We start from the raw sequence: 13,513 nt of genomic DNA, 5'->3' as shown, positions 1-13,513 counted from the left end.
GACGGAGTCCCGCTGCTGTGGCCCAGGCTGGAGTGCAGAGGCGCGATCTCGGCTCACAGCAACCTCCGCCCCCGGGTTCCAGCTACTCTCCTGTCTCAGCCTCTTGAATACCTGGGACTACAGGCGCTTGCCACCACGGCCGGCTAATATTTTGCATTTTTAGTCGACACGGGGTTTCACCGTGTTAGCCCGGAGTGTCTCTATCTCCTGACCTCGTAATAGACCCGACTCGGTCTCCCAAAGTGATAGAATTACAGGTGTCAGCCACTGCGCTCCGCCCGAAGAAAACTTGCGGTGCTTGTAGGCAGGTCGGCCGCTAGCGCTTCTTACTCGCTAGTGTGAACAAAACTACACATCCCTTGGCTAAAAGCTCCGTCTATCTGAGGCGGATTGCCAGCATCCCGTCCTTCTTTGTTGCCAGGAAAGGAACTGTCCGCCTAGGAACAGCTGATAGCGTTTCCCATTGGTCACCGTTTCCGGAAGCCCGCCCTTTCGTTTCCGGAAGCCCGCCCTTTCGTTTCCGGAAGCCCGCCCTTTCGTTTCCGGAAGCCCGCCCTTTCGTTTCCGGAAGCCCGCCCTTTCGTTTCCGGAAGCCCGCCCTTTCGTTTCCGGAAGCTCGGCGCGCGCCTAGTCTGCAGACGGCAGCCAGGGTCACAGCGGAGAGCAGATTAAGCGGACTTGGGCTGTTCGGCCCATCGCCGCTGGATAGGGGACGCTGGAGGGTCAGCTGTGTGGAGTCCTTGCCTTCGGCGTCCGCGGCTGGGAAATCGGCCATCGCCACGGCGGAACTGGGACTCGGGCTCCATCTGGGCCCTTGTGCATCGGCCCTCCGGACTCGTGGGCGCTCGCGCTGGGGCTGAGGTAGTTTCCCGACCTCTGACCTGTAGTGTCTCGAGGTTAAAGGTAAAAACGGTTTTTTTAAATTCAGGCCGCTTGGTAAAACACCCTTTTATTTTTAGGCAGATGTTTTGTTGCAGAACGCCTTGAGGGAAGGGAGTGACTGGCGGATTTTAAAAAATCTTACTTTTGCCAGTTTTATTATTTAGTGGAATGTCTCTGATAAGGACCGCCAGTTAAAATGGCATTTTATTATTGTTGCTAATTAAATCAATTTTTAGTTTTGATGGTTGTCCTAAGAGCAGCAACTTCTCAGGCTTTATAAAATGATATTTCCTGAGGGAAATTTCTGTGAAAGGCACAGCCAGTTAGTTTGGAATTGTTTTGAAGAAAATAAGTTTCTGGTTTTGATATCTTCGTATTAGTATTTTCCCCAATGTCTTTAAAACCTTATTTTTAAGGCATGTATATAGAGTAACTTTTGTGAAACAGCCAGTTAAGGAGGCTTTGGGATTTCCCTTATGAACTATAATCCTAGCTTTGATTTTTTTTATATATCTAAGGTAATGACACTCTCTTCCTAAGTCCTTTAAAATGTTAGTTGGTGGATCTCTTTCTGTCATAGGATTTATTTCATAGGTGTGAATGAGACACCTCCTATAGGCTCCAGGACCCTATCTTCATGAAGTGTACAGATTCGGTGCTTTATAAAACAGCCCCCACATTCTTCATTGGCCTTGCTCTTAATTTTCAGCATCCCTCTGCTTCTGACATTGTACCTAACATTCAGTTTCTGTGGCTGCGTCAGAGCTCTGGAAATGCCCAGCATTTGCCACTAATGTTTCTCCTTGATATTTCCCCAGATCTTCATACTGACCCTCTCAATCCATTACTCAGATGCGTCTCCCTTCCCTGGATGTCTGGAAACTGAGACTGGCTCTCCCCCTGACCTCCCTGCTGAGCTACCATTTATTCCTCTCTCTTTTTTTGTCTACACTTGAGTTCATAACCCTCATCTCTTTCATGAGAAACCTTGATGCCTTCAACTGCTTCTACCTCTGGATTTATTACCCCCAGTTCCAAAATGTGATGTGTCCTTCCATCTTGAATATAGGCTGTAAACTCCTCAGGTATGAAGCATTGTTAGCAGTGAGACAACAGCAGTTTTTATGTCGTCTGACAGCATATCCAGATAGCCTTGAACCATTGGGAGACTTGTTCCCTCACATCTGATACCTGGCCTGGGATGTTGGAAGAGGCTCAGCTGGGACTGAGTGCCTACGTGTAGTGTTTCCATATGGCCTTGCATTCCTGACAGCCTGGCAGTCTCAGGGTAGTCAGAAATCTTAGGTGGCTCAGGGCTCCAGGACAAATGCTGAGTGTTTTTTTTTTAGGAGGTAGCACAGGAAATGCACCCAGGACCAGGGAGACAGGAAAGACATCAATTCCACCTCTCAGAGGGAGGAGTGACAAGAAATGTTCATGCCTATTAATATATCAGACACAATTAAAATATTCTGATAGCTGCATTTTTGAGTAATTCGTCTCTTGAAATTCTATAAATTGTGTTTTCTGTAGTTGATGGCATTATTCTGAGGAGGGGTCAAAGACTCTCCCATATGTTAGAAGGGTCCTGCACAGAAAAGGCTCATCCCCACCTACTTCCTCTACTATTTGAAATGCACAGTTTTTGCTCTGGTTTATTGATGAGGGCAGGACTTTCTCATTTTAGACCTAACAGCTAATTAGAAATTGAATAGGAACCTAAAATGCAATGATATATAAAAGAAATTGAGAAATTGGCCTGTAGCTTTTTTTTTTTTTGGCTCGATTTTGTTCTGTTTGTGCTGATATTTTTCTCATCTCAATAGGAATCAGGAGCTTCTTTTCTATTCATCTGTTTTCGATACATTTAAGTTTCCTTGTATTTTGGAGTCATTTTGTAGGCTTTGCCAAATGGCCTTTTTACGCTCATGTATATTGCATTTTCCTTGCATATTCTCATAGATTCTCAAGGATGTTTTCTTATTTCACTATTCATGGATTTAAAAGTATGTTTCCTCTCCTGAGTTTTTATTTTCTTCTTTTTCTTCTGTTGTATGTAATTTACAGAGCAAATACCTACCAGAGAGGATAACTTAAAATATGTGGAAAGTGAGTTTTTTTGCGCTTACCGAGTGCACTTGATTTTTAGTCAAGAGCATTCAGTATATGCCTGGGACTCTGGCTTTATTTATTAGTTTTCTGATGCTGAACTCATCCATGGATGTCTCAGTTTGATTCATCATGAGGAAAATGATGACACCGAGGGTGGCTGATTTCCAGGTTTACATCAGTTGCTCCAGGGGAAGCGCCTGGCCCTCATCTCGTCCTTGCTGCTCTAACTTTGCCCTGTTAATGGAAGAAATGCTGCTATAAACACTTCCTGGGGTATTACTGGCATTTATTGCCCTCACAGTTTACAGAGAAGCCCTGTCACATTTTCATCCACTTCCTCTGCTTTCTGTCCTTTCTAAACCAGCTCACCTGACCTGGTGTAGTCTTCATTGTGTGTGAGTTTGCACAGATGTAATTTGGGCCTACACATCTCCTCAAAGCCTAATGCCCACCTCCCACATCCACGGAAATCGAGCTCAGGACCCACTACCCTCCCCGACCCACTGCAAGCTTGAACATTTGATGATGGACACCCCTCCCTGAGTGTGTATTATGGTGAGTTCTCTTGGATCTTGTTCTCTGTGGGTCTGTACTGCACTATAGTGTGTGGAGCTGGTGGGATTTGCCCTGTGTTCCTGAAGGAGGGTCACAGGGAGTTGTTGAGCAAAGAGGGGCTGATACTACTTAAGGGATTCCCCCGAGAAGGAAGCCAAACTAGCTCAGGGAGATCTTGTTTGTTTATTCTTCTAGGTCCAGATTTTGAAGGAATCAGTATAGAGATTGAACAGGTGAGGCTCACCTTTCAGTAGTTACACCAGGAAAGTCCTAGCTGGTGACTTAAGCTATGGTGTTGTGTGGCAAAAGAGTGATCGGGGGACAGTAGGGAAGTCTACACATAACCCAAAGAAAAAAGAGAGAAGACCCCTCAGAAATCAGGGCAAAGTGCTGCAGTGTCTCTTTCCCTGTGGTGTCACTGGCATGTGGGTTACTTCCCCACTGTGTCCCCCAAAGGACCTGAGGCCACAGACTGCAGTGCCAGTGGACAGAGGAGCTGTGGGGATGGAAGTCTGATCGCTGCATTCAAACACACACCCCGATGCATCTGCATCTCTTCTGATGCAATGCCCCAATGGGTAAGCTCTGTGCCTCTCCACACCATAGATTAGAAGTGGAAGCATACCGTCTGCTTAGTGCTTGATGGTTTGATTGTGACCTCATATCATGGTGATTAGAGCTGATGCTCCTAACAGTTTAAAGTCATTCAGCTTGTGGGTAGGTATTTGGGAGATAGTATATGTGTTACCTAGTCTTTGTCGTCTGCAACGGTTTTGTTACTTTTTGCATAAACTGCTGAGAATGTTTCCTTACTGTAGATGATACAGAAATCACCAGTCACTCTAAAATCCTCCCATTTCTTGGTCTAGAGCTGCGCCTGGATCCCCTAGCAGTGAGGAGACCTGAAGACCAGAGGAAACTAAGTAAGTAGATCCTTTAAACCAGTCATCTGTGTTCTCTTTTAATTTATTCTGTTTTTATTTTGTGTACATCATTTTAAGGGGTTATAATCATCTTGTTCAGATCTCAGCATATAAAATGACTCATCTGTAGACATGAGGCTCCAGCCATACCCAATGAGTTATCTGGTATTTTTTTAAATTACTGCCAGATTTCAATTGTAGATATCCCCAGAGGGAATATTTCATATTCCCTGAGTAGTTTCCAGGTTGAAGTCCTTTAGGCTTCTCCTGTTTTGAGGAGAAGTTTCTGTCAGAGAAAGATCTGATTTTACATTTTTAGCTTTAATGCTTGTAAAAAGCTATAAAAAGTAATTTTCTGCTCTTAGCTTTGAAGCACTGTTGGTGAGGAATTAAAGTTTCTTCAGGAGGATTAAACTGCCATTTCAGTTAATCTAATTCCAAAAGTTTTGGTCTTTAGAATTTTCTTTAATGTTCCCGAAGAAGTGTTTTATATTTTCCATCAAGATTGATTCTCTTTAGCAGTTAATTCTGAACGTTGCTTTCTTAAACATCCAAATTCAGTTTTTCCTTAGTTTTCTTTCTGTTATGATTTTTTTGTTCTTGAGACAGAGTCTTGCTCTATTTCCCAGGCTGGAGTGCAGTGCTGTGATGTCAGCTCACTGCAGCCTCTGCCTCCTGGGTTCAAGTGATTCTCCTGTCTCAGCCTCCCTAGTAGCTAGGATTACAGGCGTGAGCCACCACACCTGGCTGGTTTTTGTATTTGTAATAGAGATGGGGTTTTACCATGTTGGCCGAGTGATTTGCCCACCTCCACCTTGCAAATTGCTGGGATTACAGGCGTGAGCCACTGCACTGAGCCTCTGCTACAGATTTCTAACATAACATGAAAGGCCTCTTTTAATAAAAAAGGGCAAAGCGCAGAGGGAACGGTAGAGGGCACCGTCAACCCCAGCATGGAAATGAGCTTCCTGCTTTAAAATGAACCATCACAGCAGTCTCAGCTTCTTGATTTGGACCCTCAATTCTTTTATAATGTGAACCTGTATTAGGGAGAAGGGGTCCTGTCTCTTAAGCCAGCCAACTTTTGTATTGGGTATTTATGTAGTATTTGTCCTAAGTGATTTTCTCATTTATTTTTATTTATTTATGTTTATTTTTTGATTTTCTCATTTTTATTACAATGTGTTCTGTGGGCTGTCAGTGACTTCACAGTATCTTTTTCACATGTGTATAAAGCTGAGTAGTTCTGTGTGTCAGTTCAGCGCCCCAGTGTCAGCCATGCTCCTCTCCTGCTATGCATAGATGGGGGCCTGTCCACACCTGAATCTCCTGGGTCCCCACTATCAGCACCTGAAGGTACCCACCAGATGTGTCTGTCACTTCCATCCATCCACCTCTATTGTGGTTCTCATGTTTCTGCCTCCCTAGAGACCATTTCTCTCTAGGGTAGTGGTTTCCAATAGAAATACAATGCCAGACACATAAGTCAGTTTACATTGTCTAGTAATCACTTTTTAGAAAAGTTCAAAAGAAACAGGTGAAATTAATGTTTTATTTCACCTAAAATGTTAGCATTATCCAAAATGTCACTTCAACATCTTACCAAAATGCAAATTATTAGTGATGCAGTTTACAGTTTTTCTTATTTATTTATTTATTTTTTATTTTTTTATTTTTTTTTTTGAGACGGAGTTTCTCTCTTGTTACCCAGGCTGGAGTGCAATGGCGCGATCTTGGCTCACTGCAACCTCCACCTCCTGGGTTCAGGCAATTCTCCTGCCTCAGCCTCCTGAGTAGCTGGGACTACAGGCACACGCCACCATGCCCAGCTAATTTTTTGTATTTTTAGTAGAGACAGAGTTTCACCATGTTGACTGGGATGGTCTCGATCTCTTGACCTCGTGAACCACCCGCCTCGGCCTCCCAAAGTGCTGGGATTACAGGCGTGAGCCACCGCGCCCGGCCCTCTTATTTATTTTTTTTTAAGACAGGGTCTTGCTTTGTTGCCCAGGCTAGAATGCAGTGAGTGGCAGGAGCATAGCTCACTGCAGCCTCAAACTCCTGGGCTCAAGAGATCCTCCTTCCTCAGCCTTCCTAGTAGTTCAAACTAGAAGTATACACCACCATGTCCAGCTAATTTTTCTTTTTTTAAAGACATGGTCTCATTCTGTTACTCAGACTGGAGTGTAGTGGCACAATCTCGGCTCACTGCAGCCTCTACCTCTGGGACTCAAATGATCCTCCCACCTCAGCCTCTCAAGTAGCTAGGACCACAAACATGTGCCATCATGTGACTAATTTTTGTATTTTTTTGTTAAGACAGGGTTTTGCCATGTCCACGCTGGTTTCAAACTCCAGAGCTCAAGCAATCTACCCACATTGGCCTCCCAAGGTGCTGAGATTACAGGCATGAGCCACTGTGCTTAGCCATATTTTTTTTTTTTTTTTTTTTTTTTGCTTCCTGAAGAGATGGAGTATTGCTATGTTGCCCAGAGGGATCTCAAATTCCTGGCTCAAGCAATCCTCCCGCCTTGGCCTTCCACAGTGCTGCGATTACAGATGTGAGCCACCACACGGGTCCATTCTTTCTTTTATACCAAGTATTCAGAATGTTTTAAAAATGTGTTTTACACTTACAGCACTTCTCAGGTTGGACTAGCCATCTTTCCAGTGCTCAGCAGCTGCACGTGGCAAGTGGCTGCCTTATTGGACAGCACAGCTCTGGACAGTGATTTTATGTACATCCCCACGGCTCTCTCTGCCTCCTTTATTCCCGTCTACCCCTACACCCCTGGAGTCTGATATTATCGTGTCCTTCTCTCCTCTCTGTCTCTTGTGTTCCTTTAATATGGAGAATCATTTCCAATTTCTTAACACCCTGCCCTGATTTTTTCTGTCTTACATTCAAAGGTCACAGTTTTCCTCTCATCCTCATTTTAGTGTTTTCCCAGAACACGTAACGTACCTTTTTGCAACTTATTTGCAATACAAGGCATACCTTTTTGTAATTTATTTGCAAAGTTTATTTGTAATGTAAGAACAATTGTTTTCTTTGATACCTTAGTGATTTACGTACTTTTCTTGTTTTTTGAGTACATCTTTCTTGTCATAATTTCCAATTAATTTTAGAGTTAAACTGGAAACCATGCCTTTTTAAAATTTATTTACTTATTTATTTTTTGAGATGGAGTTTTGCTCTTTTTACCCAGGCTGGAGTGCAATGGTGCGATCTCGGCTCACCTCAACCTCCGCCTCCTGGGTTCAGGCAATTCTCCTGCCTCAGCCTCCTGAGTAGCTGGGACTACAGGCACGTGCCACCATGCCCAGCTAATTTTTGTATTTTTAGTAGAGACGGGGTTTCATCATGTTGACCAGGTTGGTCTCGATCTGTTGACTTCATGATCCACCCGCCTCGGCCTCCCAGAGTGCTGGGATTATAGGCTTGAGCCACTGCGCCCAGCAAATTTGTTTATATTTAAGACGTCTCACTCTGTCACCCTGGCTACAGTACAGTGCCATGTCCTGAGCTCACTGCAACATCTGCCTTCCAGGTTTAAGTGATTCTCCTGCCTCAGCCTCTCGAGTAGTAGCTGGGATTACAGATGTGAGCCACCACATCCGGCTAATTTTTGTGTGTTTAGCAGAGACAGGGTTTTGCTATGTTGGCCAGGCTGGTCTTGAACTCATGATCTCAGATGATTCATCCGCCTTGGTTTCCCAAAGTTCTGGGATTACAGGTGAGCTACTGTGTGCAGCCAAAAAGCTTATTTTAAAAGGTGTGCATTTTAAAAAATTCAGTCTGAGTCTAAAACCTGGAAAAAAAAAGTTGTGTATAGAGCCCTTTAGGTTTCTGCTTGATTTTTGAAATAACATATTTAGGCCTATATATTTTAGGATGAAAGATCTCGCTGGGCGCGGTGGCTCAAGCCTGTAATCCCAGCACTTTGGGAGGCCGAGGCGGGTGGATCATGAGGTCAATAGATCAAGACCATCCTGGTCAACTTGGTGAAACCCTGTCTCTACTAAAAATACAAAAAAATTAGCTGAGCACGGTGGCACGTGCCTGTAATCCCAGCCACTCAGGAGGCTGAGGCAGGAGAATTGCCTGAACCCAGGAGGCAGAGGTTGTGGTGAGCCGAGATCGCGCCATTGCACTCCAGCCTGGGTAACAAGAGCGAAACTCCGTCTCAAAAAAAAAAAAAAGAAAGAAAGAAAGATCTCACTCTACCTGTTGCTTTGCATCATTGAACATTTTTGGTATTTATTTTTGTTTTCTGTGTATTTTAGTTTTTATTAAACTAATATAGAATTTCACGTTCATGGCCTGGCCCAGTAGATTCATGCCTATAATCCTAGCACTTTGGAAGGCCAAGGCAGGTGGATCAAACTCCTGAGGTGAGGAGTTTAAGACCAGCCTGGCAAACATGATGAAATCCTGTCTCTACTAAAAATAAAAAAAATTGGCAAGATGTTGTGGTTCACGCCTGTAATCCCAGCACTTTAGGAGGCCGAGGCAGGTGGATCATCTGATGTCAAGGGTTTAAAACCAGGCTGGTGAATATGGCAAAACCTCATGTCTACTAAAAATGCAAAATTAGCTGGATGTGGTGGCATATTCCTGTAATCCCAGCTCCTTGGGAGGCAGAGGCAAAAGAATCTCTTGAACCTGTGAGGTGGAGGTGCAGTGAGCTGAAACTGCAGCATTGCAATCCATCTTGGGCATCAAGAGCATAACTCCATTTCAAAAAAAAAAAAATTGACTGAGGATGGTTGGGACTACCTAGAATCCCAGCAACTGGGGAGGCTGAGTGAGGAGAATCGCCTAAACCCAGGAGGCAAAGGTTGCAGTGAGCCAGGATCATGCCACTTCATTCCAGCCTGGGAGTAAGAGCAAAACTCCATCTCAAGAAAAAAAAATTATATTTGTTAATATCAAAAATGAAAATTAATTTTACAAATTTCTATTTGAGACCGGGTGCAGTGGCTCATGCCTGTAATCCCAGCACTTTGGGAGACCAAGGCAAAAGGATTATGAGGCACCATCCTGGCTAACATGGTGAAACCCCATCTCTATTAAAAATATAAAAAATTAGCGGGGCATGGTGATACATGCCTGTATAGTCCCATCTACTCGGGAGGCTGAGGCAGAAGAATCACTTGAACCAAGGAGGTGGAAGTTGCAGTGAGCCAACATTGCACCATTGCACTTTAGCCTGGACCACAAGAGCGAGACTCTGTCTTTAAAAAAAAAAAAAAAACACTTGATTGATAGCATTATTTTATTTATTTATTTATTTTTGAGATGGAGTCTCACTCTGTCACCCAGACTGGAGTACAATGGCATGATCTAAGCTCACTGCAAACTCTGCTGCCCAGGTTCAAGCAATTCTGCTGCCTCAGCCTCTTGAGCAGCTGGGATTACAGGCGTCTGACACCATGTCCGGCTAATTTTTGTATTTCTAGTAGAGACGGAGTTTTATCATGTTGGCCAGGCTGGTATTGAACTTCTGACCTCATGATCCACCCGCCTCGGCCTCCCAAAGTGCTGAGATTACGAGCATGAGCTGCCATGCCCGGCCAAAGTTATTTTAGTATAGGAAAGGTTCTTCAAAAATAGGTATAGTGATTGTGTTCTTTCCTATGCTCGTATGGAAAATGATGAGGGAACAGGATGTTAGAGTTGCCATGAGAGAGGGTGGAAAAGAGAGATTCCAGAGTGCCAGTCACACAGGTTTTCTGAAAGGTTTACATGGGACTGCTGTGGTTTGAATGTGTTCCCCTAAGTTTGTGTGTTAAAACCTCAATCTCTAATGCCACAGTATTGAGCAGTAGAACCTTTCAGATGTGATTAGGTCATAAAGGCTCTGCCACCATAAATGGATAAAGGCAGAGTGGGTTAGTTATCTTGGGAAGTGCACTCCTGATAAAAGGATGAAGTTGGCCTTCTTTCCTTTCTTTTTCTCCCTCCCCTCATACGTGGTCATTCTCTTGCCCTTCCACCTTCCATGATAGGATGAGACACAGCAAGGCCTTCACCAGATGGAGGCCGCTCACCTTCCCAGGGCCCACACCTGTAAGCCAAATAAACTCTGCTTATAAATCACCCAGCCTGTGTGGTTATAGCAACACAGATGGACGAAGATGGACACTCAGCGAGCTCAACTCTCTACTTGATGCAGCACTCTCTGCATGGTACCTTGTATTTGTAGACATGATGCTGTCAATGCTGTTTTGAGTTGTGGCTAGATTTTTTCAATGAGGGCAGAGGGCAAGAGGAGTGAGAACCATCATTGAGGTTGGCGGGCACCCCTCCTGTAGGGGTATGAGTTAGCTCCTGCGAGGCTTTTGTTTTTTAGCTAGGGTGTGGTCATCTTGATCATAGTAAAGAGGCCATTCAGGATGGGGAGGTTATTTGAACTTTTTTGGGTTTAACCAAGCTCCCCATGTTGCCCAGGCCCTCACAAATTTAAACTGAAACTGCAAGCAGAATGACTGACAACCAGCCACGTGACCCAGGCAGAGACATGGAGACAGGCTCACCAGAACAGGCCGATGTGCAAGAAACAGTCCTCCAGCGCTCAGGGCACATGTACCCCAACATACATGGACACAGAGATGGACAGAGAAAGAGCGAGAAAGGGGAGAGGAAGAAATGAGAGAAAGAAAGATATAGAAACACACACACAGACACTGCAACATCCTCATGCAGCCACTGAAGCTGCCGGTTCTGTCTGCCACAACAATCCTCGTGTGAGAGCAGCACGTAGGCACACGGGCAGACCTGTCTTCCAAATCCCAGAGGTCCGACTTTTTGGGAGACTTGCCTGCAAACCATTTGCACAGGCCTGAGGCTGGGATCCTTCACTGCTTTTTCACATTCTTCCTGAAGTTTCTGCCTTCTGGTCAACCCTCTGTGAATCCTGGCCTCCAGAGACTATTCTGTCCACGTTCTGGTGAGGACTGGCCTTAGCCCAGAGTCCGACATGCTGACGCAGAAGGCTCGGCTTGGGAAAGTGTCAAGGACTCATCTCTGGGCAGCGGTGGCAGTCCCTATGATGTGAGCACCAGCTCATAATTGGTGCATGTGCATTGTCAAGGCAGATGGTGCTCCGCTCTTGTTTGGGCTGCAGCCTCTGAAAAAAATTGCTGGGGCTGTGTGCTCCAATGCGACTGCCGTGTGTGTCTTTGGATGGAAGTGCCTCATTCACTGGAGGGTGGTTTCTTGCACGTCTGCCTCTTCTTGGTGAGCCTCTTTCTCCGTCTCTACCTGGGTCTTGTAGCTGGTCCGGTGACTAGAACTGGCAGTCATTTTTCTGGCTGTTCCACTTTCGGTTTGTGAAGGCCTTGGTGAGGTTTGATGCTGTGTCTACAAATTACCTACCCATTCTGAGTGCACTTTTTTCTAAAATCCTACACCCAGGAGCACAGGATTCAGATGTCTCTCAATAATTAGAAAGTGCAGATTATTGCAAAGCACATGATAGCTGACACTGGATAGATGAGATGAACATGGGTTTGTTAATTACCCATTCTTATGACGCAGGAAGGGAGAGCCCAGCACACCATGCAGGGTAGAGTGTGTTGCACTCAGGAGCAGAGTAATCAGGTGGAGACTTTTCCAGGATGCTTTGTAGTAGCAAGAGGATGGGAGGTAACCCCTGGTTCTTGAAGGAGGGTGTGATTGGCTTGTTTGAATAATTCTGCAGGGTGGCAGAAACCTGACACTCGCTACTACGCAGTATGCAGGTACTCTGTCCTGCCTCTGAGGGGAGTGGTTCGGATAGGGAACCTTATTCAAAGGAGTACAATGGGGCAGGGAATTTGCAGTTAATCCATTAAGCCCACCTTGTTTTTGCCCAGTGTCAGGGCATGTATAATATTGAGCCTTAATAGGAACATATGACTGTGATTAGGAAACCTGTGGAGACCCTTTGGCTGCATTTGCTATGGGATAGCCGAGGGAACAGATACGTGGTTTCCAGATTATAATATGTCTCTGAATACTTGTGTGATCGTATGTATTACTATCAGTTTTTATTTGTTTGGTGCTGTTGTTCTTGCCTGGTATTGTTATCATCATTTCAAGACAAATCTCACTGTTGCCCAAGCTGGAGTTCAATACTACAATATCGGCTCACTGCAAACTCCACCTCCCAGGTTCAAGTGATTGTCCTCCCTCGGTCTCCCGAGTAGCTGGGATTACAGGCATGTGTCACCAAAGCAGCCTAATTTTTTTATTTGTAGTAGAGACAGGTTTCACCATCTTGACCAGGCTAGTCTCAGGCTCCCTGGAAAATTGCTCATGGTGAAACCTCGTCTGTACAAAATACACAAAAAATCAGCCAGGTGTGGTGAATTGCTTGAACCCCGGGGGAACAAAGGCTTCAGTGAGCCAAGATCATACCACTGCATTCCATCCTGGGCAACAGAGCAAGACTGACTCCACAGTTTTTTTATTTTTTATTTTTTTGAGGTGGAGTTTTACTTCTGTTTCCCAGGCTGGAGTGCAATGGCACAATCTTGGCTCACCGCAACTTCCGCCTTCCAGGTTCAAGCAATTCTCCTGCCTCAGCCTCCCGAGTAGCTAACATTACAGGCATGCACTACCACATCCAGCTAATTTTATATTTTTAGTGGAGACAGGGTTTCTCCATGTTGGTCATGCTGGTCTCAAACTCCTGACCTTAGATGATCTCCCACCTCGGCCTTCCAAAATGTTGGGATTAAAGGTGTGAGCCAAAAAAATTTTTTAAAAAATATGTGGGTATAGGCCAGGTGCAGTGGCTCATGTCTGTAATACCAGCACTTTGGGAGGCTGAGATATGAGGACCACTTGAGGCCAGGAGTTCAAGACCAGCCTGGACAACACAGCAAGACCTCACCTCTAAAGAAAAAAAAGTGTGTATGTGTGTGTAATATAACATAAACAAATGTGGGTAAATCAGTCATTGTTCACCAGTTACTGATGCTATATAACACACCACTTCAGACTTAGTAGTGTAACACAAACTTTTCTTCTTCTTCTTCTTCTTTTCTTTTTT

The 13,513-nt window shown here is 44.8% G+C and overlaps 1 protein-coding gene across 14 annotated transcripts in view; it reads left to right on the top strand.

Moving 5' to 3' along the window:
• Positions 1 to 622: 622 nt before the first annotated feature.
• The window catches only part of LOC105728299 (zinc finger protein 492-like), a 28,203-nt gene continuing 15,312 nt past the window's right edge, over positions 623 to 13,513 (top strand). For 2 of the 14 annotated variants that reach the window (XM_064373024.1, XM_064373207.1), the window contains exons 1-6: positions 623 to 903; positions 3,359 to 3,549; positions 4,006 to 4,127; positions 4,419 to 4,472; positions 6,792 to 6,864; positions 10,485 to 10,664. Coding sequence is in view for 2 of the 14 variants with exons in the window: in XM_064373207.1 (XP_064229277.1) it covers positions 4,124 to 4,127; positions 4,419 to 4,472; positions 6,792 to 6,864; positions 10,485 to 10,664 (311 nt within the window). In the remaining 12 variants the exon portion in view is untranslated. Of the gene's footprint in view, positions 904 to 3,358; positions 3,550 to 3,744; positions 3,783 to 4,005; positions 4,128 to 4,418; positions 4,473 to 6,791; positions 6,865 to 10,484 lie in introns of all 14 variants that reach the window. The other 12 variants (XM_064373120.1, XM_064372843.1, XM_064372920.1 and 9 more) reach the window with 10 other exon arrangements.

The sequence above is a fragment of the Aotus nancymaae genome, unplaced genomic scaffold, assembly GCF_030222135.1.
Source record: "Aotus nancymaae isolate 86718 unplaced genomic scaffold, 86718_ANA_hifiasm-v0.15.2.pri h1tg000001l, whole genome shotgun sequence".
Lineage (NCBI taxonomy): Eukaryota > Metazoa > Chordata > Mammalia > Primates > Aotidae > Aotus > Aotus nancymaae.
Note: the sequence above shows the minus strand (reverse complement) of the source record. Positions and strands in the feature narration are given on the sequence as shown.